Source organism: Lampris incognitus, chromosome 11 (genome assembly GCF_029633865.1).
Source record: "Lampris incognitus isolate fLamInc1 chromosome 11, fLamInc1.hap2, whole genome shotgun sequence".
Classification (NCBI taxonomy): domain Eukaryota; kingdom Metazoa; phylum Chordata; class Actinopteri; order Lampriformes; family Lampridae; genus Lampris; species Lampris incognitus.
The window spans coordinates 28,895,839-28,922,960 of NC_079221.1; the positions used below are offsets into that span (position 1 = coordinate 28,895,839).

At 43.1% G+C, this 27,122-nt stretch overlaps 1 protein-coding gene across 1 annotated transcript in view; it reads right to left on the reverse strand.

Annotated features, from left to right (window-relative positions):
- LOC130120344 (interleukin-1 receptor type 1) overlaps window positions 1–26,862 on the reverse strand; it is a 48,429-nt gene extending 21,567 nt beyond the window's left edge. The window contains exons 1-5 of the mRNA XM_056288893.1: window positions 26,794–26,862; window positions 22,699–22,918; window positions 21,633–21,801; window positions 19,725–19,899; window positions 19,487–19,549 (exon numbers count right to left, since the gene is read on the reverse strand). Coding sequence (XP_056144868.1) covers window positions 19,487–19,549; window positions 19,725–19,899; window positions 21,633–21,801; window positions 22,699–22,918; window positions 26,794–26,857 — 691 coding nt within the window. The 5' untranslated portion in view covers window positions 26,858–26,862. The remainder of the gene's footprint in view (window positions 1–19,486; window positions 19,550–19,724; window positions 19,900–21,632; window positions 21,802–22,698; window positions 22,919–26,793) is intronic.
- Between the last annotated feature and the right edge of the window lie 260 nt (window positions 26,863–27,122).

Sequence of the window (27,122 nt, forward strand, 5' to 3'; positions counted from 1 at the left end):
AATGGCCAGACTGGTTCGAGCTGATAGAAAGGCAACAGTAAATCAAATAACCACTCATGACAACCGAGGTATGCAGAAGAGCATCTCTGAACGCACAACACGTCGAACCTTGAGGCAGATGGGCTACAGCAGCAGAAGACCACACCGGGTGCCACTCCTGTCAGCTAAGAACAGGAAACTGAGGCTACAATTCGCACAGGCTCACCAAAATTGGACAATAGAAGATTGGAAAAACGTTGCCTGGTCTGATGAGTCTCGATTTCTGCTGCGACATTCAGATGGCAGGGTCAGAATTTGGCGTCAACAACATGAAAGCATGGATCTATCCTGCCTTGTATCAACGGTTCAGGCTGGTGGTGGTGGTGTAATGGTGTGGGGGATATTTTCTTGGCACATTTTGGGCCCCTTAGTACCAATTGAGCATCGTGTCAACGCCACAGCCTACCTGAGTATTGTTGCTGACCATGTCCATCCCTTTATGACCACAGTGTTCCCATCTTCTGATGGCTACTTCCAGCAGGATGACGCGCCATGTCATAAAGCTCGAATCATCTCAGACTGGTTTCTTGAACATGACAATGAGTTCACTGTACTCAAATGGCCTCCACAGTCACCAGATCTCAATCCAATAGAGCACCTTTGGGATGTGGTGGACCGGGAGATTCACATCATGGATGTGCAGCCGACAAATCTGCAGCAACTGCGTGATGCTATCATGTCAATATGGACCAAACTCTCTGAGGAATGTTTCCAGTACCTTGTTGAATCTATGCCACGAAGGATTAAGACAGTTCTGAAGGCAAAAGGGGGTCCACCCCGGTACTAGCAAGGTGTACCTAATAAAGTGGCCAGTGAGTGTATATGTGTCATATGATCTCTAACAGCAGCGCTCTTTTCTTGCTTTGGCTTTCTGCCACAGTATCCGTCCGCTGTCTATCTTCTGCTGAGCAGTTTCAAGCTCTACAAACTATTGACTGATAGGACAACATGTTGGGAAGGGTGTCTGTCCCTCGGGGGATTCCTCCTTACAGGCTGTGGGGTGGGGGGGTGCTCTCTTGTGGGCTGGTCCATTTTTTCACTGTCCTTTCCCTGAAGTAGTTCTTTGGGACTTGCCTTCTCCCTCATCCAGCTCACTTTGATCCTCCATGACATCCAATTCTTCACTCTGGGCTCCACTTGCACCCTCCCTGAGGTCCTCAGGCTCACCATCTTCCACATCCTCTGATCCACTGCATGAGATGCTGGCTTCTGTGTCTGGCTCACCTCCCTTAGTTGCCTCCTGCTGGGGCCCCATGGGAAAAAAACATGCACTGACTAAGAAGGTTATGTGGACCACTCTTTCTCTCACTCCATCTTCAGACCGAACCACATACACAGGTATGCCAGGCTGTGTCTTTACAACAATGTAGGGCTGGCATTCCCATCTATCATCAAGCTTCTAACTGTCTTTCATGTGACATATTTTTATCAGGACCCTGTCCCCTGGCTTGAACACATGGCACTTTGCTTTGCAGTCATAGTGTCTTTTCTGCTGTTCTTTGGCTTGCCTGGACATCTGGTTGGCCTTGTCATACGCAAATGTCAGACAGTCCTGAAGAATTTTGGCATATTCACTGTACTCATATGGCTCCTCGTTCTCTGACAGCCCAAAGACTAGCTCAATTAGGAGTCTGTGATGTCTGCCATACATTAAAAAGTATGGCATGTATCCAAATGAGTCATGATGCATACAATTATAGGCATGTGTCATGGTGTCTACATACTCGTGCCAGTGGCACTTCTGGTGTGGATCCAGTGTACCCAGAATATCCATCAGGGTCCTATTAAACCTCTCTGTTGTTCCATTACCCTGAGGATGATATGGACTTGTGTGGGTCTTGGTGATTCCAGTGATCTTGCACAGCTCCTTCACCACAGCACTCTCAAAATTGTGCCCTTGATCCATATGAAGTTTGGCAGGAAACCCAAAATGGCAGAAGCTCCTCCAGCGCACCTTTGCCACCGTGCAAGACTTCTGGTCCTTAGTGGGGTACGCTTGTGTAAAATGAGAGAAGTGGTCGGTTATGACCAGCACACTCTCAATTCCTCCTTTGGACATCTCCAGCATCAGAAAATCTATGTAGACAAGTTCCACTGGGACTTGAGTGTGAATACTGACAGGGGGAGCTCTAAGACCTGCAGTGGGAGTCTTTCTGAGACAGCACCTCCACCTCTCACATTGTTCACACCATGCCTTGATGTCATGGAACATCCTGGGCCAGTAAAAACGCTCCCTCATAAGTGAGAATGTGTGCTCAAAGCCGAGATGCCCAGAGTCATCATGAAGGGCTGTTTTTGCCAACATTCGCAATCTCTCTGGCAGCGCTAACTGCTCGATTAATCTCCTTTGACCATCTTGAACTCTGTGGTAGAGGATGCCCTCGCTGACCACCAACCTCTTCCACTCTTTCAAAAGAAGGCGCACCTGCACCCCACCTTCCACACCACCACTTCTCTTTGGCTTGGTGTTTAGTGACCTGTAGTGTAGAACTGGACCAATCACAGAATCCTCTTTTTGCCCTGCCCTACCCTTCTGTTTTGTCATTGCATGCAGCGACTCCGTTCCGATGCCAGGATATTCAGCAGTTCAAGTAGGCAGGATAGCGGTGTTTGAGGACAATCTGCCTGTACTCCTCCTAGATTTCACTCTGCTGCATCTGAACTCTCTGACGTCCTCTTGTTGTTCCTGGGGGCATGTCTGCAGCACCTGGGCAATATCTTGACAGGACATCCTGGACAGTGTGTCGGCGTTGGCATTGCATTTTCCTTAATGGTACTGAATATCAAAGTCAAACATGAACATTTGGGACACCCAGCACTGGCCCGCTGCATCCAGTTTAGCAGTGGTCATCACATATTTAAGCAGATCGTTATCTGTAATGACAGAGAATTAGTGCCCATACAGGTGATCATAAAATGTCTCGGTTGCTGCCCTTTTCAGAGCTAAAAACTTGAATTTGTGTATGGGGTAACGGGTTTCAGCTGAACTCAGCCCTCTACTGGCATAAGCAACAACTTGCTCCTTGCCGTCCTGAACTTGAGCATGAACTGCACCCAGTCCTTCTCCTGATGCATCAGTCTGTAGCAAGAAGGGCAGATTATAGTCTGGGTAGTGCAGAACTGGAGCTATGTTCAGTTTCTGCTTTAAGATGTGGAATGCACTTCTGCACTACTCTGTCCACTGGAACTGGAGTTGAGGAGTGCCTTGGTCCCCCTCTTCTTCTTTCTCAGGTCCCCCAAGGTGAAACAATACAGAAGTGCAGCCAGTTGTGTGTAACCCTCCACAAACTGCCTGTAATATCCAGTGAAAGCCTGGAACTGCTGCACTTCCTTGCGGTTGGCAGGCCACATCCAGTCCTTCACCTCGCTTATCTTCTCTGGGTCTGCCCTGATTCCCCCAGCGGATACCAGGTGCCCTAGGTACTGAACTTCCTTTTTCATCAGATGGCACTTTGATGAATTCAGCTTCAGCCCATGTTTACGAAGCCAATCAAACACCAGCTGCAGCCCTTTCAGAGGTTCTTCAAAGGGCTTTGAGGAGATGATGTCATTGAGGTAGATAAGCAGATTGATGTAGTTCAGATCACGAAACAGCAGGTCATCAATCACAGGAAAGTTGATGGAACGTTCTGCAACCCAAAAGGCATCCTGTTGGCTTCATACAGACCTATAGGTGTGCTGAAAGCCATCTTGTGTTTATCCTGCTCTGCTACCTCGACGTGCCAATACCCAGAAGTGAGGTCGAGAGTAGAGAAGTACTTGTACTGCCCCAATTCTTCCAGTGCATCCTCTATCCTCGATAGAGGAAAAGAATCCCTGGTACTGCAAGAGTTCAGCTTCCTGTAGTCCATGCATATTCTCAGTGACCCGTCCTTCTTGGTTACAACTACAATGGGGGAAGCATAAGGGCTCTTGCTGGAGTGAATCACACCGGCCTCTTCCATCTCTGTAAGGACCTTCCTGACATCCTGCCACTGAGAGGGTGGTATTTTGTGGTAAGGGAGCCAAACGGCTTAGGATCCACCAGGGGGATTTCATTTTGCACTGTCTTTGTGTGTCCATAATTCAATGAGTGCTGGGATAAGACGTCAGCGTTCCTCTCCACCAGTTCTTTGAGAAGAGAAAGTTAAATCCACACAACATGCTGGGGAATCTCCATTACCACTCACACCCTGCTCATGGCTTTGACATGCTCCAGACTCTTCATTCCCAGTATTTTGACTCTTACATGCCCGGTGACTCCTCTCCTGACCTCCCTCTCCAACCTGCAGCCCTTGTTGGACCAGGAAAATGTCCACCAGGTGAGTGTTAGGCTCTCTTGACACTGATCGTTCAGACAGGTTCACCACTCGGATGGGAACACGCCACTTCTTCACATTAGCCAGGACTCTGCCCACTGCAAGGCCCTCCTTAAGCTTCAGAGAGGACCAGGCTTCGATAAGTGCAGTGTAGGACCTTTTCCTTGGCCCCTTTGTCACCTTGCACATCACATCCATCTCTTTACCAGCAAAGACCCAAACTTTGCTGCTGACATACTGAACAGGGCCCACTCTGCCTTCAGGACCACAAGGTCCAGTCTTGCCCACCTCCATCAGTGCTGCATACCATTCTGGATGGCTGTCTTTGATCTTTGCCTCGAGGCTCGTATGACCACAAGTAGTGGAACCATGGACCTATACTTTGTTTCAGGAACAACAAAGGCTGGTACATTGGCATATTCCTTGCCCAGGACCTTGAAGCTGATGTGTAGTACACCATGGTGAAGGATGTTCTGGTCACCGGCACCTTCTACAGGAATACTGGAAGGTTGCAGCTTCTGCTGACATAATCCAGAGTGTTTACACCAAAACTCATAGGTGATGCTGGTTACTTGAGAGCCAGAGTCAATGAAAGCCCTACACATATTGCCATTGACTTCTATTTCACCTTCAATCCTAGGACCCACAAGAAGTGTGTCATCTACTCTACCATCCTCACTTCCTTGCTCTTCCTGTTGGGCACCTAACTGCATGCCTATGGTTGTCCCTGTTACCATAGGCCTCAAGCGTTTAAAGAATGTCCAGCCTCTGTTGCTCTCCCTCTTGAGAAAGTGTAGGGGGAGGCTGGGGGTTTGCGATCTGGTTGTTGTCTGGCATTACTGTTCTGCAAACTCTAGCTACATGCCCAGCCCTCCCACATTGATAGCACATGAAAGGGGTACCAGAACTCCCACTCCTCGTTGCTGTCATGACCCGCTCCAGATCCTAGATGTCTCTTCCTCTCAAGTTTCCCTCCTGTGTGATTACCAGTCCCACCCTAATGTGTTTCACCTGTGTGTCATTGTCTCCCCCATGTGTGTATTTAAGCCATGTGTTTGCTCCCTGATGTTGCCAGTTCGTCTTTACCCCCGTGTGAGCATTCCAGCATCAGTTCTTGTCTTCCCAGTGAATGTTTTGACCATTGCCTGTTTTTTGTGACTCTGCCTTTTGCCTGCCATTTTTGATACTTCTTCCCAATTTAATTGAATCCCGTGTACCTACCCTTTTGCATGATTAAACCTTTTTGGAACTTTTACTACCTGTGTCAGTCTACTTTGTGGGTCCTTCATCGTTGTGAGCCTAATAGTTGCTGGCTGGTTTCTGGTTGGTGCAGGGGTTTGCAGGGGAGCTATTTTTGATTCCAGCTGTGTGAGCCTTTTAACTTGCTCCTCTTGACTTAGAGTTAGCTTCTTGACCAGTGCAGTTAATTCAAAAGTGGACTTCACTCCATCAGCCCTGTCTTTAGCTCCCCCCTGCTGTTCTCTTGCAGCAACCTGAACCTGGCTGAATGATTTCTTTGGTTTGTGTTGGGGGTGAAACTTCTTGGTCTCCCTGGCTAGATTTCGGAGTTCTGATTGAAGTTCACGAAAACTCATGAGCCTTGGATTCATGGGGACAATAATAAGGTACACCTCATCATCATTCAATCCCCTCAGGAACTGGCGAGTAAATTTACCATTACGGTCTGAGAATGGTTGCCCCCCCCCCCCGAGCCTCCCCAACTGAACGGAGCGTGGCCTCCAGTGCAACAGCATAGGAACAAGCTGATTCACCCAGTCGCTGGCTCCTCTCATAGAAGTCAGCTAATGGATCCAGAGATCTTTCAATGTCTCCATATTCAGCTCTCAGTTCATCAAACGCTCCCTCCGGGTGCTGTTCCTGGGGAGGGAGATTTAAGACCAGCCTCCTTCACCACTGAGGTGCCACACAATTGATGCAAAACAAAGCTGCGTGGGCAGCCCTCCAGCATCAAGAAGATACTGCATATCATGTATCCAGTATTCAATAGGGATTTTAAAATCAGGATTTCCACTGAAAACTTGCACATTCTTCACTTGGTGTGTCTGTGTGAAACCAGTGGGTGTAGGCTGGGCAGGACTGTATCCTGCCAGTCCTAGGGTAGGAGCTACCGGGGTTGACACAGTCTGGTAGGGGTGCATGGACAATGGTATGCCAGGAAGGGAGGCTTGAAACTGGGGAATCAGTGAGTCATGCATGGTGGCTTGGGGAGTATACAAGGGGGTGGGCAGGGCATGCATACTGTTCATTTGGGTCTGTGGCATATGTGTTGTGGTTGGGTTAACAGTCTCTGTGGTCTGGAGGTATACTGGGGAGGGTATAGAAGCTGGTGGTCCTCTGCCTGGTTGCTTACACTGTTGACATGAGAGCCTGTGGAGCATACATTCTGTCTGGGGGTATGTGTAGTTGGGGTGGTGGAACATGTCTTGATTCCGGCGGAGTTGGGATGGTTGTTGGGGCATGCATGATAGCTGGTGGGATACGTACAGTAACTGGAGGAATCAGTATACTGGATGGTATAGCCTGTCCAGTAGTGGGAGGTATTGCATGCGCAATAGTTGTGGGTTGTATGATGGCTGGCAAAGAGGTTTGGAATAACTGTGAAGAATACGCATGATGGGGTAAACCATGCATCGACTTGGGCCTAACAGACTGTTGTGGACTCATGTTGGGATTTTAGGTGGCCTCCATATTTACTGTACACTGATTTGAAAACCCACCTGTAGCTTGAAAACATTGATCCTGGCCTACTGTGGGCCTTGCAGGGGAATATAAAACCTGTCTCACTGTGGAGGGCCCCTCCGCTGGTGGCCGATGAGGAGTATCTTCCTGAGTGCTCTGCATATTCCCTCTTCTTCAGGATACAACACAGTGTTGGGTGTGCGTGTAAAGTATAAGTGTTGAGTTTCAATATGATGTGTATGTGTGTAATCTTTATGCAGTATGTGAGCTAAGTCCAACAATACAGATATGCAAATGTAACAAGTTACAGTAAATACAATGTAATATGGACTATAATACACTCTACTCTTTCACCACTTTCCATAAACAGAAACAAAACAGTCAATAGGACTGTAGAAACCAGTACGTAAAAGTACTTTTGTAGTACAAAATACAAACCCCAATTCCAATGAAGTTGGGACGTTGTGCAAAACGTGAATAAAAACAGAATACAATGATTTGCAAATCCTTTTCGACCTATATTCAATTGAATACACTACAAAGACAAGATATTTAATGTTCAAACTGTTAAACTTTATTGTTTTTTTGCAAATATTCACTCATTTTGAATTTGATGCCTGCAACACGTTCCAAAAAAGCTGGGACAGGAGCAACAAAAGACTGGGAAAGTTGAGGAATGCTCAAAAAACACCTGTTTGGAACATTCAACAGGTGAACAGGTTAATTGGAAACAGGTGAGTGTCATGATTGGGTATAAAAGGAGCATCCCCGAAAGGCTCAGTTGTTCACAAGCAAGGATGGGGAGGGGTTCACCACTTTGTGAACAACTGCGTGAGCAAATAGTCCAACAGTTTAAGAACAACGTTTCTTGACGTACAGTTGCAAGGAATTTAGGGATTTCATCATCTACAGTCCATAATATCATCAAAAGATTCAGAGAATCCAGAGCAATCTCTGCACGTAAGCGGCAAGGCCGAAAACCAACATTGAATGCACGTGACCTTCAATCCCTCAGGCGGCACTGCACTAAAAACCGACATCATTCTGTAAAGGATATCACCACGTGGGCTCAGGAACACTTCGGAAATCCATTGTCAGTTAACACAGTTCGTGGCTACATCTACAAGTGCAAGTTAAAACTCTACCATGCAAAGCGAAAGCCATATACTATCAACGACACCCATAAACATCGCCGGCTTCTCTGGGCCCGAGCTCATCTGAGATGGACTGACGCAAAGTGTAAAAGTGTGCTGTGGTCTGACGAGTCCACATTTCAAATTGTTTTTGGAAATCATGGACATCGTGTCCTCGGGCTAAAGAGGAAAAGGGCCATCCAGATTGTTATCAGCGCAAAGTTCAAAAGCCAGCATCTGTGATGGTACGGGGGTGTGTTAGTGCCCATGGCACGGGTAACTTGCACATCTGTGAGGGCACCATTAATGCTGAAAGGTACATACAGGTTTTGGAGCAACATATGCTGCCATCCAAGTGACATCTTTTTCAGGGACGTCCCTGCTTATTTCAGCAAGACAATGCCAAGCCACATTCTGCACGTGTTACAACAGCGTGGCTTCGTGGTAAAAGAGTGCGGGTACTAGACTGGCCTGCCCGCAGTCCAGACCTGTCTCCCATTGAAAATGTGTGGCGCATTATGAAGCGCAAAATACAACAACGGAGACCCCGGACTGTTGAGCAGCTGAAGTCGTACATCAAGCAAGAATGGGAAAGAATTCCACCTACAAAGCTCCAACAATTAGTGTCCTCAGTTCCCAAACACTTATTGAGTGTTGTTAAAAGGAAAGGTGATGTAACACAGTGGTAAACATGCCCGCCCCAGCTTTTTTGGAACGTGTTGCAGGCATCAAATTCAAAATGAGTGAATATTTGCAAAAAAACAATAAAGTTCATCAGTTTGAACATTAAATATCTTGTCTTTGTAGTGTATTCAATTGAATATAGGTCGAAAAGGATTTGCAAATCATTGTATTCTGTTTCTGTTTACCTTCTACACAACGTCCCAACTTCATTGGAATTGGGGTTTGTAATAATTAGGAGAATATCAATAAAAACAAAAATATTACTCAGTGCAGCGTTACGGCTCGCCCACCCCGCGCCGGCAGCCAATCAGCTCGTCAGGGCTGGGCTTAAGTTTGCTGGTCTCCCAGCGCCCGTTGCCAGTTCGTGCCGTAACCTTCTCAGTGAGGTGGCTACTCTTCCCTCCGTGTGTATTCTCTCCGAGTTTATCTCAGCCCGTGGATTTACCGTTTTCTCTGTTTGTTGGGACTACCCGCGAAGCGGATTACAGGGCTCTTTTCCTTGCCATGTGTGTTTTTCTCGGTGGACCTTAAAGGGACATTTCGGTTCATTTTGGGTTTCCTGCTTCCTAGTTGCTCCTTGTCCTTCCGTGTTGACCTTTGTATGAACTATTAATAAAGTACGCCAGTTTCGGCGAACTCTACCTCTGCCTGGTGTCGCGCGCTGGGGGTCTCCCACAAACCCTAACATGCAGTGAATCAACCAAATCCCAATATCTCACATACAGTAAATCACTAATTGGTAACAAGCACTTTCCATAAAAAAAAAAAACAACCAAAACAAAGGATATATGGTGGTATCAACAATTGGGTTCTGTTCCCCTTTATCCTCTGCTCAGACCTGGAATCTGCAAATCTGGGTCAGGGCAGCAAAGATGTAACCCTGGACGGTGTTTCCTAAGCCCTGCTTTAACTAAATATCCCAATCCCAGACCCCCTAACCAGTCTCTGCGTTTTTTTTTGTTGTTTTTTTTTGCGGATTGGAGTTGGGTTGAAGAACAGACCCAAGAGTCGTTTGATTCTGGTGGTAGAGTAGTCCAGTCTCTCTCGCCCCCCCCCCCCCCAATTTATAGAGCTGTAGCGGTTACATAACAAAAAATAGAATTTGAATCCACTGGCAGGAAAAAACGACTGCCAGAGCAGTACAATGGATAGCGCCAAGTATATAGCGTCTGAGTACATTTCCCATTTTCAAAGTCACGAAATTGACCTAGAGTCTAAAAAACTTACAAGATTACAAATATCCGACCCCTATAACCTTCCTAGCATCCTTTTTAACCCGATTGAGGTTACAAATGACGTTCCCGGCCTCCAATATCCTGACATATATATCTACTTGATCAACTACCCCTCCGTCTACACCGGCAGCTCTTTAAAGGCTTATAAAAGTCTGGGAGGCTATAAATGGACAAAATCGGGGTTTGTGTCAGGTATCCAATTTTGGAATATCCCAGCAAAGGCCTCTCTGTTGTTACAGGAAAAGTAATTGTGAAGTAATCTCGAAACGAAGCACTTCGTTAGATTACCTTGGTTAGGTTAGCATTGTGGCTAAAACATTAGCCCTTCAAGCTAATGTTAGCTGTAGTAACGAACAATTTAGCAGCCTCCCTCGCCCCTCCAACCCCTTAAAACTGTTCATCAAACCATATCGTTATTTTCAATGAATGTAGTCTACATAAATGTTTCACTCTAATTCCTACAACAGGTGAATCACTCACAGAGGCTTAATGAACCGCAGCTGAAGCCTTGGTTGCCATCCGTAAGGATGGGGTTGTACTGGGTGCTCACTGAAACTGCACAGCTGGTGTAGGTGAGAGTTGCTCTTGTGTTTAAGCTGTGCTGTTTTGCGATGCTTACTGTAGCCTAACGTTTTGGCTGTGTTGTTGTCCATTCATCCCCAGCAATTGAAAACCCTCCCTCCTCCTTCTCTTTAGATACATTGTTTAGGCCTACTATCACAAAAAAAAAAACGTAGCCTACTTTTATCATTATCATTATCAACTGGAAGCTAGCAAGCTTACCTGATATAAAATTATCACTGCACAAGCGATTTCCATTGGCAGTTGGGTCCCAACTTTTATTTTCATCACTCGCACTCTTCGCCCGTTTGATGGCAGCAAACCATTGACTTCTTCTTTGTGGATGCCTAGGAGGACGGTAAAACAACTTCCCGTTGCCTTTAGTACGTTTATTTTTACACCCCGGGCCACAGCAATTGTCAACCATATTTATGATAGTGTTGCTACAAATCAGCTGATCGAACTACAGCTGACAGACTGGCACTCCATGGAACTTTTTACTGCCAGTATGGCCACGAGAAGGTTTGTGACGTCAACCGCTACGTCTCAATTGTATCTGGCCAATTACTCCTCTCTTTTTGACTCGTCCTGGTCGCTGCTACACCCCCTCTCTGCCAATCCGGGGTGCCCTGACCGACCAGAGGAGGCGCTAGTGCAGCGACCGGGACAAATACCCACATCCGAATTCCCACCCTCAGACACGGCCAATTGTGTCTGTAGGGACGCCCGACCAAGCCGGAGGTAACGCGGGGATTCGACCCAGCGATCCCGTGTTGGTAGGCAACGGAATAGACCGCTACACTACCCTGGACGCCCTGTCTCTATTTGTGCCTCGCTTGTCACTTAACAGCAATACAACGGAATTGTGACCTAAAAAGGCCACAACCAACCAAAAAAGGCAACCACAACAGCTGAACCAGAACAGAAACAGCAAAAAAATATGAGCATGTCGTCTGGTGGCTATTCCAATTATGAACCTCCTTACACCAGGAATACATGGTACCACTAGCGGAAAGAAGATGGCGGCGTAACATACAGACCGCATCAGAATTCTCTCCTGAACGTATTTTTTTTAAAAATAGCAATTTAGACAATTATTTTATAGAAAACAGTATATTATTATTAATAGGATATATTTCATTATCTAAATATCGTTCTTCCATTGGTAAAAACAAACGTCAAGTTACTTTTTCCCACAACTCTCAACTAGCTTCACAGATTAAGCTAACACAGCTAGCTAGCTTTTCGTTGAGAGATGGCAACCGCACCTAGCAACCTAGCAACGAAGCACAAGTCTGCCGTTGCTGGTGGTGCTGTCTCAGCGGACTCCCCGTCAAAAACCCAGCAGGTCAACAAGAGAAACAGGTCGCTGACAGAAGATGAGGACATTGCTCATAGCATCATTACAAAGCTGACCCTGGCCATCAACGAAAGAGCAGACAGTCTACATGCAGGAATTGACGGGCTGACAGAATCAGTCCAGTTCATGTGTGGTGAGGTGAAAGATCTGAAGCAGAGAGTGGACGCCACCATCACGAGACTCAGTAAGACAGAGCAGAAGTTGGCTGAAATGGAAAACAGGGTGCTTGAACTGTCAAGGTACAAACGACGCTGGAACCTGCGCCTGTTCGGCCTCGATGAGAAGGAAGGAGAGGAAATTCAAGAGAAGGTGATTGCCATTTGCCAGAGAATGGCTCCAGACCTCCGTGACAAACTCCCTGATGTAATCGACAGTGTCCACTGGCTCGGGAAACTGCATCAGGACAACCAGCGTCTGAGAGCCATTATTCTGCAGTTCTCAATGAGACACTACCGCGACAGGGTCTGGAAAGCGGCGAAGCACTCAACATTCCTACGAGAGAACAAGCTGCAGTTCAAGGAAGACTTCTCTTCAGAGGACAGGGCAAGACGTAACCTACTGTGGCCGTTGGTGGAGCAGGCAAGAAAGGAGAGCAAGCTGGCCTACTTCGTCGGTGCTAGAGCCTTCATCGAGAGAAAGGAAATTCACCCCCCGCCCCCCCAAGCAGACGGGTGACTAGCCAACAGCGTAGGCGAATGTCTATCCTATGGCGCAAGGTGAAGACAGGTCATTCATTCATCAACTACAGTTCAGACTGCTGCTTGTTCACTTCAATTCAGTCTTAAATAGTTTTTTTTTGTGCTTGGTTTAGCTAACGTTATAGGATACTCCCGTTATGGGCCTCCTTGTGATATCTTTCTTGTAGCATTAACGGTACAATGCTACGCTCTTTCTCATGTAACGGTAACGCCACGAGCCTGGCGTTGTAGATCGTCTCCTGCATTGATCTCTTTTTCTTGTAAAGTTAACCTGTTTATAATTGCACTGTAACTGTGTACATTCAAACCTGTCAGATTACACTTGTACATAGGGTGTGCGCTCGGTGCTGAGTTTGTGCTGGGTTTGTGACTAGGTAAAGTTATGATACTCTCCCGGCATGGGCCTCCTATTGTAATCTATATCTCTTAATTTTCTAGTAACGTTAGTCCAATGTTCAATGTCTAATGTCCTCGGTGTGATTGCACCATGCTATACATGTTTTTTATTAATGGAAGAATAATAGAAAGAAACTGGTTATTAAATATAATTAATAATAAGCTATTATTATTATAGCTTGTTAAGAATAGAAACCTTTTTATTATTGTTTAATATATATTATTAAATTGCTAGTTTGATGTTAAAAAGGAGAGCTTTCTGCTCTTATAAGATTCTACTCGCTCAGATTTCAGGATATTAAGCTACTTAGTTACAACTTCCTTCGTATTCGCTCTTAAGTGTCTCGGTTCATCATTTCATCTCTAACAGTTATTTCTCTCAATGCTCGGGGTTTAAGGGACAAGGTTAAACGTAAGGCTATATTTCGCTATGCTGAGAATTTAAATACAGATTTTTGTTTTATACAGGAAACTCACTCAGAGGCAAATGATTTAAAATTTTGGAAGTCTCAATGGGGTGAAGACCTATGGTTCTCTCATGGCTCAAACCATTCAGCAGGTGTCTTAACGCTAAAACACAAATTCAGTGGCGAAATCCTGTTCTCTCTCTCGGACCAACTTGGGCATTTTCTCTTCTTGGTCATATCACTTAATGAGGAGTTGCTATTGCTAGGAAATATATATGGCTATAATAACAAAAGGGAAAATATAGAGCTTATTGAAGTAGTAAATAATAAGATAAAGTTCATTATGGGAAAATATACACATAATATGAGATTAATTCTAGGTGGAGACTTAAACTTAACTATTAATGATACCATTGATAGATGGCCTGCAAAATCTAGTCCCACACCAAATGTCGCACTGACAGATTTCATGGGTAAACTTGATCTTACAGATATATGGAGGGTGAAAAATCCAATTCTGAAAGAATTTACTTGGGAAAACAAAACAGGCTATCTCAAGTCCAGAATAGATCTGTGGTTGATATCAAAATCTATGGTAAACTCCACCACTAGAGCCATAATCCTACCTGCTCCCTTGTCTGATCATAATGTTATTTTATGTCTGCCTGTCATCAAACAAAAAAGAATTCTGGTTACTGGAAGCTCAACAATTCTTTATCAACACATACTCGGTTAGAAAACGTTATTCTGGAGGAGATATATAAATATTGGCAATTAGCTCCAGTCCAAACTGAATTTAGCAGAAATTGGGAACTTCTTAAGTTTGAACTCAGGAGGTTAATGATGAAAGCACTGATTTAGTAAAAAGCAGAAGAGGCAACTCAAATAATTACAGATATCATCAAGTTAAATAATATTGCATATGATAACATGTCTGAGGAAAACAAAGCCAAGTTAGCAGATTTACAACTTAAATTAGATAACGCTTACATTTATAAAGCTAAAGGAGCCTTTATACGTTCCAGGAAGAAGTGGCTTGCCTTGAAGAGGGGGAGCAAAATTCAACATACTTCTTTAATCTAGAAAAACGCCATCAAACGAATAATTGTTTATCAAAACTGAAAGTTAATGATTCAGTTATAGACGACCCTCTTATTATCTCTAAACACTGTGAACTTTTCTATAGTAAATTGTATGAGTCCAGATCCTCAGCCACTAGCATACAAAACTTCCTTCAAGAATTTAAGGATGTCAAAAAAATAAGTGATGAATGCACTAGCATGTGTGACTCACCTATTACCGTAAATGATATAAAAGAAGCTATAAATAAACTGAAACCTAACAAGTCTCCAGGTACTGACGGACTAACTGCTGAGTTTTATAAAAAGCTCTCAAATGAGCTATCACCATTTTTGCATAGGGTATGCATAGAAAGCTTTGATAAGGGACACCTTCCCCTTACTATGACTCAAGGCCTAATTAATCTCATTCCAAAGCCACACAAAGATAAATTACTGATAGATAACTGGTGCCCAATTTGTCTCCTCCAGAACGACTACAAAATAATAGCCATCTGTTCGGCTGAAAAGATCAAGGATGCTCTTAATGAAATAATAGATGAAATCCAATCAGGTTTTATGGCAGGTAGACATATAAACAACAATATACGACTTGTATTAGATATATTAGATTATTCAGATCTAGTGGAAGATGAGGGATTTCTTCTTTTCCTAGACTTCTATAAGGCGTTTGACACCATAGAGCATGACTTTATTTTTAAAGCACTTGATCTATTTGGTTTTGGTAATACGTTTTCAAATGCAATTAGAACTTTTTATAAACATAGCAACTGTTCCATCAAATTGTCGCATGGCACATCTCAAAGATTTAGCATTAATAGAGGTCTCCGTCAAGGTTGCCCGGTTTCACTTTATTTATTTTTGTTAGCTATGCAAATCCTTTCAATCCACATTAAAGACAGTGGTATCATGAGTGTATCCATTGCTGGAAGAACTATCCTTATCAGCCAACTAGCTGATGACACAACGTTTTTTTCAAAGAATGAAGACCAGATTAGTAAGACAATTGAATTGATAAAAATATTTTCTAGAGCCTCTGGTCTCTATCTAAATATTTCCAAGTGTGAATTACTTCCCATAAAAACATGTGATGAGGAAATAATATATGAAATTCCTGTCAAAGAAACTGTCAGATATCTTGGAATAAATGAGAGACCAGAAAGCTAGAGCTCAAGTTATTTTGATCCTTTAATAAAAACAGTAGAACAGAGATTCAATCTCTGGCTTCAAAGAGATTTATCAATCTCTGGAAGATCTTTGATCACAAAGGTAGAAGGCCTATCTAGAGTGATTTACAATGCCCAAGCAATGGATATGCCCAAGGACTATTCTACTAAAATAGAAAACTTTTATTTAACTTTATTTGAAAAAAGAAACCCCACTTAATCAAAAAGAATGTGCTTATGAATAAGCCATGCTTTGGTGGTATCAACGCCCTCTCCACTTTAAATATGACCTTTAAGATAAACTGGATCAAAGCTTTTCTCAAGAACCCAACATCAGTTTGGAATTTTATACCATCCTATGTCTTTAACTTTGTAGGCGGCTTACCCTTTTTGTTAAGATGCAACTTCAATATTGCCAAAATCCCACTGAATCTTTCAAGTTATCATAAACAAATGTTATTATGCTGGTCATTAATGTATAAACACAACTTTTCCACACATAAATATTTCATATGGAACAATGACGATATAAGATATAAGAATAAAACTTTATTTAATAGAAGATGGTTTGACAGAGATATACTATTAGTTAGCCAGTTATTTAACTCTGCATGTCATCTACTCACTTATGATGAATTCATGCGTTTTGTATGACTTTCCTGTTACTCCAAGAGACAATGCAATTGTATTTGATGCAATTCCCACTGGTACCAAAATGCTGTTATCATCTGCACCCAAAGGCAAAGATTGTGTAATTCCTTCATTAGACTCTATTAATATTTTCATTTATGCTGAATGTCCTTTATTGAGTGTAAAAGCTACCAACTTGTGTATAAGAAATGTTATTCTCAGGGAAACTGTTAGGCCTACTACTCCCGCTGCTGTCGTTTTTTGGAACGACATGTTTGACAATATTCAATGGAAATGGTCATGGTTATTGCCAAAGAAATATTTGTTAACTAACAAAGTTAAGGAAGTATCTTTTAAGATAATGCATCGTTGTTACCCTGTTAAAATGTACTTTTCCAGATATAAGACTGACAGTGATCCAAGCTGTAGTTTTTGTAGTAATGTTGAAGAATCTTTAATTCATCTTTTTTGGGAATGCACTTATAGCAATATTTTCTGGACTGATGTAAACAATTGGGTACACAGGAAAATTACTACCATTGATATTAAAGAAGAGCATGTTCTATTTGGAGTAACTAAGAATGATGTTAAGGATACCAATCATCTATTCATTATAAACCTGATTCTTCTTCTTTGCAAACACCATATTCCCACCAGCAAATTTTTAGCCCAAAAACCTAACTTTTTTGTTTTCAGAGCCACATTCCTTCAATATATAGAAACAATTAAATTCAGTAAACATTGTAAAGCCATTAAGACCTACACAATTTATGAAAATGTATTTTTGCCTTCATAACTGCTGAGATGAGACCCCGAGCCATTGTATATTTCTTTTCTTTTTTCCCTTCTTTCCCTTTATGTGTATGCTTTGTCCTATATATCCTGCTGTTCATCCAATAACTGTATATTGTATAATCGAATTATTGTGTGAAAGGAACACTGCTGTATGAATGTTTTAATATATTGTGATAAATTTGTACTGTTCACTTTGTGCAATAAAAAAACCCCCCAAAAAAACCCTCCTTACACCAGCAGAAAGCGCGAAAAATATGAGTGGCTACTCTTATTTCACCTCTTTACACCTATATGTGCACTGGAAAACAATCAAAATTTCCCAGGAGGTTTTGTGCCCGTTGGCAGAAACACAAAAAAGCGTCGTGAAAACGAGCCTTCAATAGCCATCACACTATGCAAACAAAATGGATTTAGTGTTGATATGTTGAAGCAAAAAAGTTACCTGTTGCCACTTTAAGTCTTGTTTTGAGGCTGTCTCTCTTTTTATTTTTAATACATATATGCACATTGTTTTAGTTTCTTTATTAAAGAAATGTACAGTATTAAACAAGCGACAGGAGGTTTTTCAAAATGACAGACAAGAGACCTCAACTTGAAAAGATTTTGCCTGAGAAGACTTTTTCTGTTGTGCACAATTTAGTAAGGAGCTGAAGAACTGTCGATACTGTAGGTTTGGAAGACAGTGGGAATGGAAAGAGTGACACCTGTGGTCAAAGTTTACAATATAAAAAATTCATCTCTCACTATCTGTCCTCCTAATACTATATATATATATATATATATATATATATATATATATATATATATATATATATACACTACCGTTCAAAAGTTTGGGATCACCCAAACAATTTCGTGTTTTCCATGAAAAGTCACACTTATTCACCACCATATGTTGTGAAATGAATAGAAAATAGAGTCAAGACATTGACAAGGTTAGAAATAATGATTTGTATTTGAAATAAGATTTTTTTTACATCAAACTTTGCTTTCGTCAAAGAATCCTCCATTTGCAGCAATTACAGCATTGCAGACCTTTGGCATTCTAGCTGTTAATTTGTTGAGGTAATCTGGAGAAATTGCACCCCACGCTTCCAGAAGCAGCTCCCACAAGTTGGATTGGTTGGATGGGCACTTCTTTGAGCAGATTGAGTTTCTGGAGCATCACATTTGTGGGGTCAATTAAACGCTCAAAATGGCCAGAAAAAGAGAACTTTCATCTGAAACTCGACAGTCTATTCTTGTTCTTAGAAATGAAGGCTATTCCATGCGAGAAATTGCTAAGAAATTGAAGATTTCCTACACCGGTGTGTACTACTCCCTTCAGAGGACAGCACAAACAGGCTCTAACAGGTACTATTTAATGAAGATGCCAGTTGGGGACCTGTGAGGCGTCTGTTTCTCAAACTAGAGACTCTAATGCACTTATCTTCTTGCTCAGTTGTGCAACGCGGCCTCCCACTTCTTTTTCTACTCTGGTTAGAGCCTGTTTGTGCTGTCCTCTGAAGGGAGTAGTACACACCGGTGTAGGAAATCTTCAATTTCTTAGCAATTTCTCGCATGGAATAGCCTTCATTTCTAAGAACAAGAATAGACTGTCGAGTTTCAGATGAAAGTTCTCTTTTTCTGGCCATTTTGAGCGTTTAATTGACCCCACAAATGTGATGCTCCAGAAACTCAATCTGCTCAAAGAAGTGCCCATCCAACCAATCCAACTTGTGGGAGCTGCTTCTGGAAGCGTGGGGTGCAATTTCTCCAGATTACCTCAACAAATTAACAGCTAGAATGCCAAAGGTCTGCAATGCTGTAATTGCTGCAAATGGAGGATTCTTTGACGAAAGCAAAGTTTGATGTAAAAAAAATCTTATTTCAAATACAAATCATTATTTCTAACCTTGTCAATGTCTTGACTCTATTTTCTATTCATTTCACAACATATGGTGGTGAATAAGTGTGACTTTTCATGGAAAACACAAAATTTTTTGGGTGATCCCAAACTTTTGAACGGTAGTGTATATATATATATATATATATATATATATATATATATATATATAATTATTTTGCTCCTTAGTTGTTGAGCATGTTCCCTACCATTGAGTGTTTAATCTATAGGCTACATTGTCCTTCCTAATAGCTCTGTGACTGTGTGGATGCTAAAGCAGTTGTCAGGTGTGCTGCGCCAAGGTAAACTGCGCCCCCCCAAAATTGTTAGCAACAGCCGCCACTGGAGAATACACTTTTCAAGCCCTAGAAGGTGTTAGAAGGTGACTGTGTTATTAATTAAGATATTTATGTAACTTGCCTGGCTCAACCATGACTACCTCCTGTTTAGGATACACCACCATGGGCTCCATTAGAACTGTATCTGTCAACATAAAACAGACACCCATTGGTATCACACATAAACACAGAAAAAGCTGGCATAGACCATTAACTTCAATTTTTAAAAAGGTTGGATTTGAATCCAATTTGAACCTCTCCACTGCAAACCCAGCTTTCCAACCATTTAGGTGAAGCCCCCCCCCCCCATTACCACATACCACTGTCGATGCTTAGGCGGATGCTGCGTGCTGCAGTGAAGATCCTGTCGTTCAGGGTGAACTCTGCCAGGCAGGTGTAGATCCCGGCATCACTCTCTGAGGCATTATTGAGCCTCATCTCACCTTGCTGGTTGAAGGAGACAGCCTCGCCGTCCCGTTTCACTGGACCACAGTCCTAGATGCAGAATAACACAGACAGAGTTGTTTGATGCCCTGAGATGTATTTGAACATGTATTATAAAAGTCAATGTCAGTAATTTCAAAGATTAAGAGATAAGTACTTCTCTCCTTCCTTCACTGATTGCTATTCACTATCCCCAGTACATTTATTTGTTCATTATCTATGAATCACTTACTACGGATGTTGCTGTGACAAAACACCTGATTTTTATTGCTTGCTACTGTGGATTGTCTCCATCTCTGATAACTACCTGATTGAAACCAATTTTCAAGAACAAGGGCGATGTGCAGAACTATAGCAACTACAGAGGTATAAAGTTGATCAGCCACAGCATGAAGATATGGGAAAGAGTAACAGAAGCTAGGTTAAGAGGAGAGATGACGATTAGCGAGCAGCAATATGGTTTCATGCCACGAAAGAGGGCCACAGATGTGATGTTTGCTTTGAGACTGTTGATTGAGAAGTATAGAGAAGGCCAGAAGGAGTTACATTGTGCCTTTGTAGATTTAGAGAAAACATATGACAGGGTGCCGAGAGCGGAGGTGTGGTATTGTAAGAGGAAGTCAGGAGTTGCAGAGAATTATGTAGGAGTGGTGCAGGATATGTATGAGGGAAGTGTGACAATGGTGAGGTGTGCGGTTGGGATGACAGATGGGTTCAAGGTGGAGGAGGGATTACATCAAGGATCGGCTCTGAGCCCTTTCTTGTTTGCAATTGTGATGGACAGGTTGGTGGATGAGATCAGGCAGGAGTCTCTGTGGACGATGATGTTTGCGGATGACATTGTGATCTGTAGCGAGAGTAGGGTGCAGGTTGAGGAGAGCCTGGTGAGGTGGAGGTATGCACTGGAGAGAAGAGGAATGAAAGTCAGTAGGAGCAAGATGGAATACCAATGCATGAATGAGAGGGAGGACAGTGGAATGGTCAGGATGCAAGGAGTAGATGTGACGAAGGCATATGACTTTAAATACTTGGGGTCAACTGTCCAAAGTAACGGGGAGTGCAGAAGAGAGGTGAAGAAGAGAGTGCAGGCAGGGTGGAATGGGTGGAGAAGAGTGTCAGGAGGGATTTGCAACAGAAGGGTACCAGCAAGAGTTAAAGGGAAGGTTTACAGGATGGTTGTGAGACCAGCTATGTTATATGGTTTGGAGACAGTGGAACTGATGAAAACACAGGAGGCGGAGCTGGAGGTGGCAGGGTTGAAGATGCCAATATTTTCACTGGGAGTGACGAAGAAGGACAGGATTAGGAATGATTATATTAGAGGGACTGCTCAAGTTGTACGGTTTGGAGACAAAGCAAGAGAGGCAAGATTGAGACGGCTTGGACATGTGTGGAGGAGAGATGCTGGGTATATTGGGAGAAGGATGTTGAATATGGAGCTGCCAGGGAAGAGGAAAAGAGGAAGGCCAAAGAGGAGGTTTATGGATTTGATGAGAGAGGACATGCAGGTGGCTGGTGTGACAGAGGAAGATGCAGAAGACAGGAAGAAATGGAAACGGATGATCCACTGTGGCGACCCCTAACAGGAGCAGCCAAAAGTAGTAGTACTAACTACCTAATTGACAGACACAATAATCTTATCAGGAGTTTGGTTCTACCATTTAACATTTGAAAGGAAATGCCTAACAATTCAATGTCTATTTAATTTGGGATAATTACACGATGGGGGACTTTTATAATGGCTTCCATAGTGAATTACAGTGTAACTGCGTTCCTAAACCTACCTTAAACCAGCGTATATGCATCGTATTGTTCAGCTTGAGGAGCTCCTTCTGTTTGCAAGGCAGAGAGTTGCTGGTTCTTGAAGTAATGGACCTGTTCTCAACTGGACTGGGACACTTCCCACGAGATACTGTCACTTTGAATGCCATCTCCCTTGATCCTTCCTTGTCCCTGAAAAAAAAAAGACATGCATTTATAAAGGGGTGGTTTCAGGACAGTAATATAAATATTAAACACGCCACTGACCCAGTGTAAGTTTCATAATTATACTTTTTTTCTCACACCCTTATTATTTTATGTGTTACCTATTTGAATAGTCAAATATGTTTTTATGACCTTTCCTCCACTCCTATATTCACCATTACAAGAAATTACCTAATGACCAACCAACCAACTAACCAATAATGAGGTATTACCAAGTGTACAACTACATTTTACACATGAAGGATAAAATCTGCATAATTAAAGAATGGACAGTAAACATCAATTGTCATTACAGTGGTATGGCAATGGAGGCAATCAAAAACATAATGACATAGACAGATAAGAATGACAATGATTTTGACAGAAAGCAGCGTTTGGGAGAGAAACAAGAAAATCAAGAGCTTATGGCAGTGATTGCAGGATTTTTAAACTTCAGAAATGATCATTTATGAGTAATATATTGGGGAAGATATGATACAGTGCCAAGATGACAAGTATGAGGTCCTTTTTTCAGCATCTACCATAAACATCAGTTGAGCATTAGACTAAACATAGATTTAATTAATCGTGCAAATTAAAGGTTAAATCTGAAGTGCTAATTATATCACTCTTTAATTTACAATAATAGCTCAGTTGTTCTCAATGTGGGTCATGGGGGCGGGGGGCATTTCGTTAGTTTTCTCCTCTGCCAGGTTGATTTTGTGTCATCTGTTGTGTCACTTCCAGCCACCAAATTGGTTTTGACCTGGCACAGCAGGCGAACATATCTAATTAACTGGCAGAGCAGAAAACCAGCAGCGCTCTGGGTCCCCGAGGATCCCAGTTGAGAACCACTGTAATAGCTCATGCAGGGGCATTTTGTACCTTTTTTCACAGACGTATGTTCCATTATATGAAGCCACCATGGGTAAAAACCACAGAACCCCCTCTCTGACCTCGACTCCGGACGGTAGGCTGAAGGTGTGGTTCCCCCATCTGCTCCAGGTCACATTGGTATGACCCACAGCACTGCCACACGTCAGCGGAAAAACATGGCCCTCTCTCACATCGATGGTTTCCCTCACACTCCTGTGGTCTGGGTGCACTGACAAGTAAAATAAGTCTTTATTTATAAGGGAGCAAATAAAAAATATCTATTATCGTGTTTTTACTTTTTTCATCCGATTACGTCATCTGATAACACATAACAAGGTAGGTAAACCAGAGCCAATCCGGCCATTATGCAAATCAGTTACTGCACCTAAGTCCCTGCCTCCCTCAGTAGGGCCCACCTCTGGCATAACACACACACACACACACACACACACACACACACACACACACACACACACACACACACACACACAGATGTGTTTAGCTGTCAAAATTTACAATTTTTTTTCTCCTGGGAGCATGCACCCATACACCCCTAAAGGGGGGTTGAAGTAAAGCAACTCAAAATCCTTCGGGGCCCCCAAATCATCCATCAATCCATCCATTATTCAAACTGCTTATCCTGCTCTCAGGGTCACAGGGATGCTGGAGTCTATCCCAGCAGTCATTGGGCAGCAGGCGGGGAGACACCCTGGACAGGCCTCAAGGCCATCACAGGGCTGACACACACACACACACACACACACACACACACACACACACACACACACACACACACACACACTCACACACACACACACATTCACACCTAGGGACAATTTAGTACGGCCGATTCACCTGACCTGCATGTCTTTGCATGAACCCTGTATGCCTATAGGATTCCCAAAAGAGAAGGGACCACATTGGGGCAGGCTATGTTCCCACTTTGTCCACAATGTGATCTGATGAGCATGGCTATGGAACATTTCTTTGGACTTGAGACATTATGTGCATTTTACTTTGTGGTTAATGAATTCATAAACCAATCATTGTACAACAAGTTGTGCATATTTTGAAAGCAGATTTTTATACACAAAATTGTTTTACATTTGTGGGTCAAAAGATATTTATTAGTGACCTCATTGGGCCAGACCAGTCAATCCCACTGAGCTCTATATTATCAGTGTCATGTCCACAATTGGGCACATGGAGCTAATTTATGTGCTGATCCTTGATATTTGTGAGTTACTCCCAGCATTTATGAGTTTCGTTCGTTTCGTAGAACAACAGATCAGAAAATATCCACAGACAGGCTTGCACACAGCAGACTAGACACGGACTAGAGACAGACTAGACTCACGCTAGACACAAACTAGATTAAGTGTGGGCAATCTTATCCAGAAAGGGCCGGTGTTGGTGCAGGTCTTTGTTCCAACCAAGCAATTACACACCTGCATCTCCTAATCAAGCAAAGACAAACAAAGGCTCTACTGGTTGATAAGTGGGATCAGGTGTGTAACTGTTTGGTTGGAACAAAAACCTGCACCCACACCGGCCCTTTCTGAATAAGATTGCCCACCCCTGGACTAGACAGAGACTTGACTCAGACTAAACAGGGACTAGACACAGACGAGACAGACAAGACACAGACTAGACTCAGACTAGACTCAGACTAGACAGACTAGACCAGTGTTTCTCAACCCAGTCCCCAAGGAACCCCTATCCTGCATATTTTCTTTGCAACCCTGAATAGGTACCTGTTTGTAGTTATTCAACCAATCAGTAATGAATTTTGTCAGACGTTGCACACCTTGCATAATTAAGTGCTGCGAGATGATTGGTCGACTAAGTACAAGCAGGGCTACCTATGCAGGGTTACAATGAAAATCTGCAGGATAGGGGTTCCTTGAGGACTGGGTTGAGAAACACTGGACTAGACATTGAGTCAGACTAGACAGCAGACTAGACACAGCAGTGTATCGCTGTCCTCTGCTGGTCACATGCAGGTTACATCCATCCTTTATCCAAACCGCTTATCGTGCTCTCGGGGTCGCGGGGATGCTGGAGCCTATCCCAGCAGTCATTGGGCGACAGGCGGGGAGACACCCTGGACAGGCTGCCAGACCATCACAGGGCTATTTCATTCATATCAAATTATGATCTATCTTTCTATCTTCTTCCGGTTTATTCCCTGATTCTCATACACACAACCCAAAGGCACAAATTAAAATAAGATAAAATGATAATAATAATAATAAATAAACATTGCATAGATATTCTGAAAGTTAAGTTGTGCTACTTAACTTTCAGAACTGCAAGGCTCTAACGACAGGATGTTATACCTCACAACCTGTACTGCATGGCGGGTTTCAGTCTCAATGAATTTAACCTTACATTTAATTTGGACCTCTACTTACAGAGGTTTGTATGAATTATATAGTAGTTTGCACTGCATTAAATTGGACGTAACAATCACCGTGGGAAAAAATGAACAGCAATAGTGGCTTGGACAAGGAAAGTGCACAGAAATTGAAAAAGAAACAAGTAACATTAAAAAACAAAACAAAACAAAACAGGAAGGTTTTCATCCACAAAGATCAAAGTAGGAATTGAAAGTAGTTTATGCAGACTTCTTAACCAGAAAGACCTGTCAGACAAGCATGCAATGAGGGTAAAATGATGGAAATATATCCAAAAATATGGAAATAGCAAATAAACTACTTGTTATTTTTAACTGTAAAATTATGTTTATTTATCTATTTATTTATTTATTTGGAGGTGAGGAGGTATGCTACAAAAAAAACTGAAGCTAAAGACAGAAAATCAAATTGTAATGGACATTGCATGGCTGGCCCACTTCACTATAATATACTTATCAAACCACCTTTCAAAAGTTTAATGGACTCAAAGGCTGCAGGCTGCCTTTACCGTACTCAAGCTTTTCTTTTTTACAGAAGACATTACACCTACAGTCACAAGTCTTATGGGCCTATTATATCGAAAGAAAAGAAAAGAAATCTTAATACTTAGGTGTCCCAGAAAAAGGCAAGGAGGATAGTTTTTGGTTATTGGTTCTCTATAAACATGACCTGGATCTGTCCGCCCACCCCACTCACCCACCCACCAATTTAAACATATTATGCTATGAACTGGTCCATATTGTAGTACATTAATGACACGACATCAGCATTTCATGTCAGTCAGAGCAAGACGCTCCGAGACGTGGGCTGTTTTATTATGGCACTATGGCTGATAGTCTATTGTGGAGAGGATATCTATAATTACATTCTGTTCCATTTCCTTAGCGGCAAAGTTGTTGCCCCCCCCCCCCATTCTTTATTCTTCTTTTTTTTCTCATTGGTAAATGTAAACACGGGAAAACATCCCAGAGTCAGATTTTTCCGCTACAATACATACAGCCCACATGTATAGACACCCACAGAGCCCCGGGTGGGAGCATCTGCAGCTCTTACAAAACCAAGAGCAAGGCGCTTTCTGGAGACCCACGGCGGCAGGATATAGTAGGAGAAATACTACGTCAGCCCGTACGCCCGCGTCTGCGTGTGTTTCCTACGGGTGCTCTGGTTTCCTCCCACAGTCCAAAGACATGTAAGTCAGGTGAATCAGCCGTACAAAATTGTCCCTACGTGTGAATGTGTCGGCCCTGTGATGGACTGGTGGCCCGTCCGGGGTGTTTGCCCGCCTGCCGCTCAATGACTGCTGAGATAGGCTCCCGCAGGTATCGATCCGTTATCCAAACCCAAAGCGGTTTGGATAATGGATAGATACCTACGTCCGAAAAGATGACTCAAAGGGGAGAGCGAGCAACAGTAAGGGGGGGGGGGAGAGAGAGAGAGAGAGAGAGAGAGAGAGAGAGAGAGAGAGAGAGAGAGAGAGAGAGAGAGAGAGAGAGAGAGAGAGAGCTTGTTTATCGGCGCTGCTCAATTTAGTATTCAGTCACCTAAACATCCTACTTTTCTCATAATAAAAACCAACACGAGGCGTATCATTCATGGCTGAGTCGTGATGACCCCGGGAAGAGGTCTTTCCCCAAACAATCCTGTTCTGGTTAAAGTTTGATTTAACGTCGATGTGACGTGTACTTACTCTGTCCGAGTGCGCAGGCCAACGAGAGCACGGCAGCCAGGCAACAGCGGTCCATCGCCGTCATGGTGTCCTCCTGCGAAATGATACAGGTGACTTTATCCAGCAGCCCGGAATGAATCCGCTTTCATAGCTAGTACCTTTATCCACGGCCTCTTTCAGTGGGCTGGCGAAAGGTTATTGAGAAAGCAACGCAGAAAAAGACAGGTTAAACGAAGGGCAATTTGAGCGAGTTCCCAAAAGGGAAGTGAAATATACGAGCTCGCCACAATTCACCCAGGGCTTTTGAGTGCAGCCGACCCAACAGAGTCGGTGGAAGTCCCGGCGCTGGT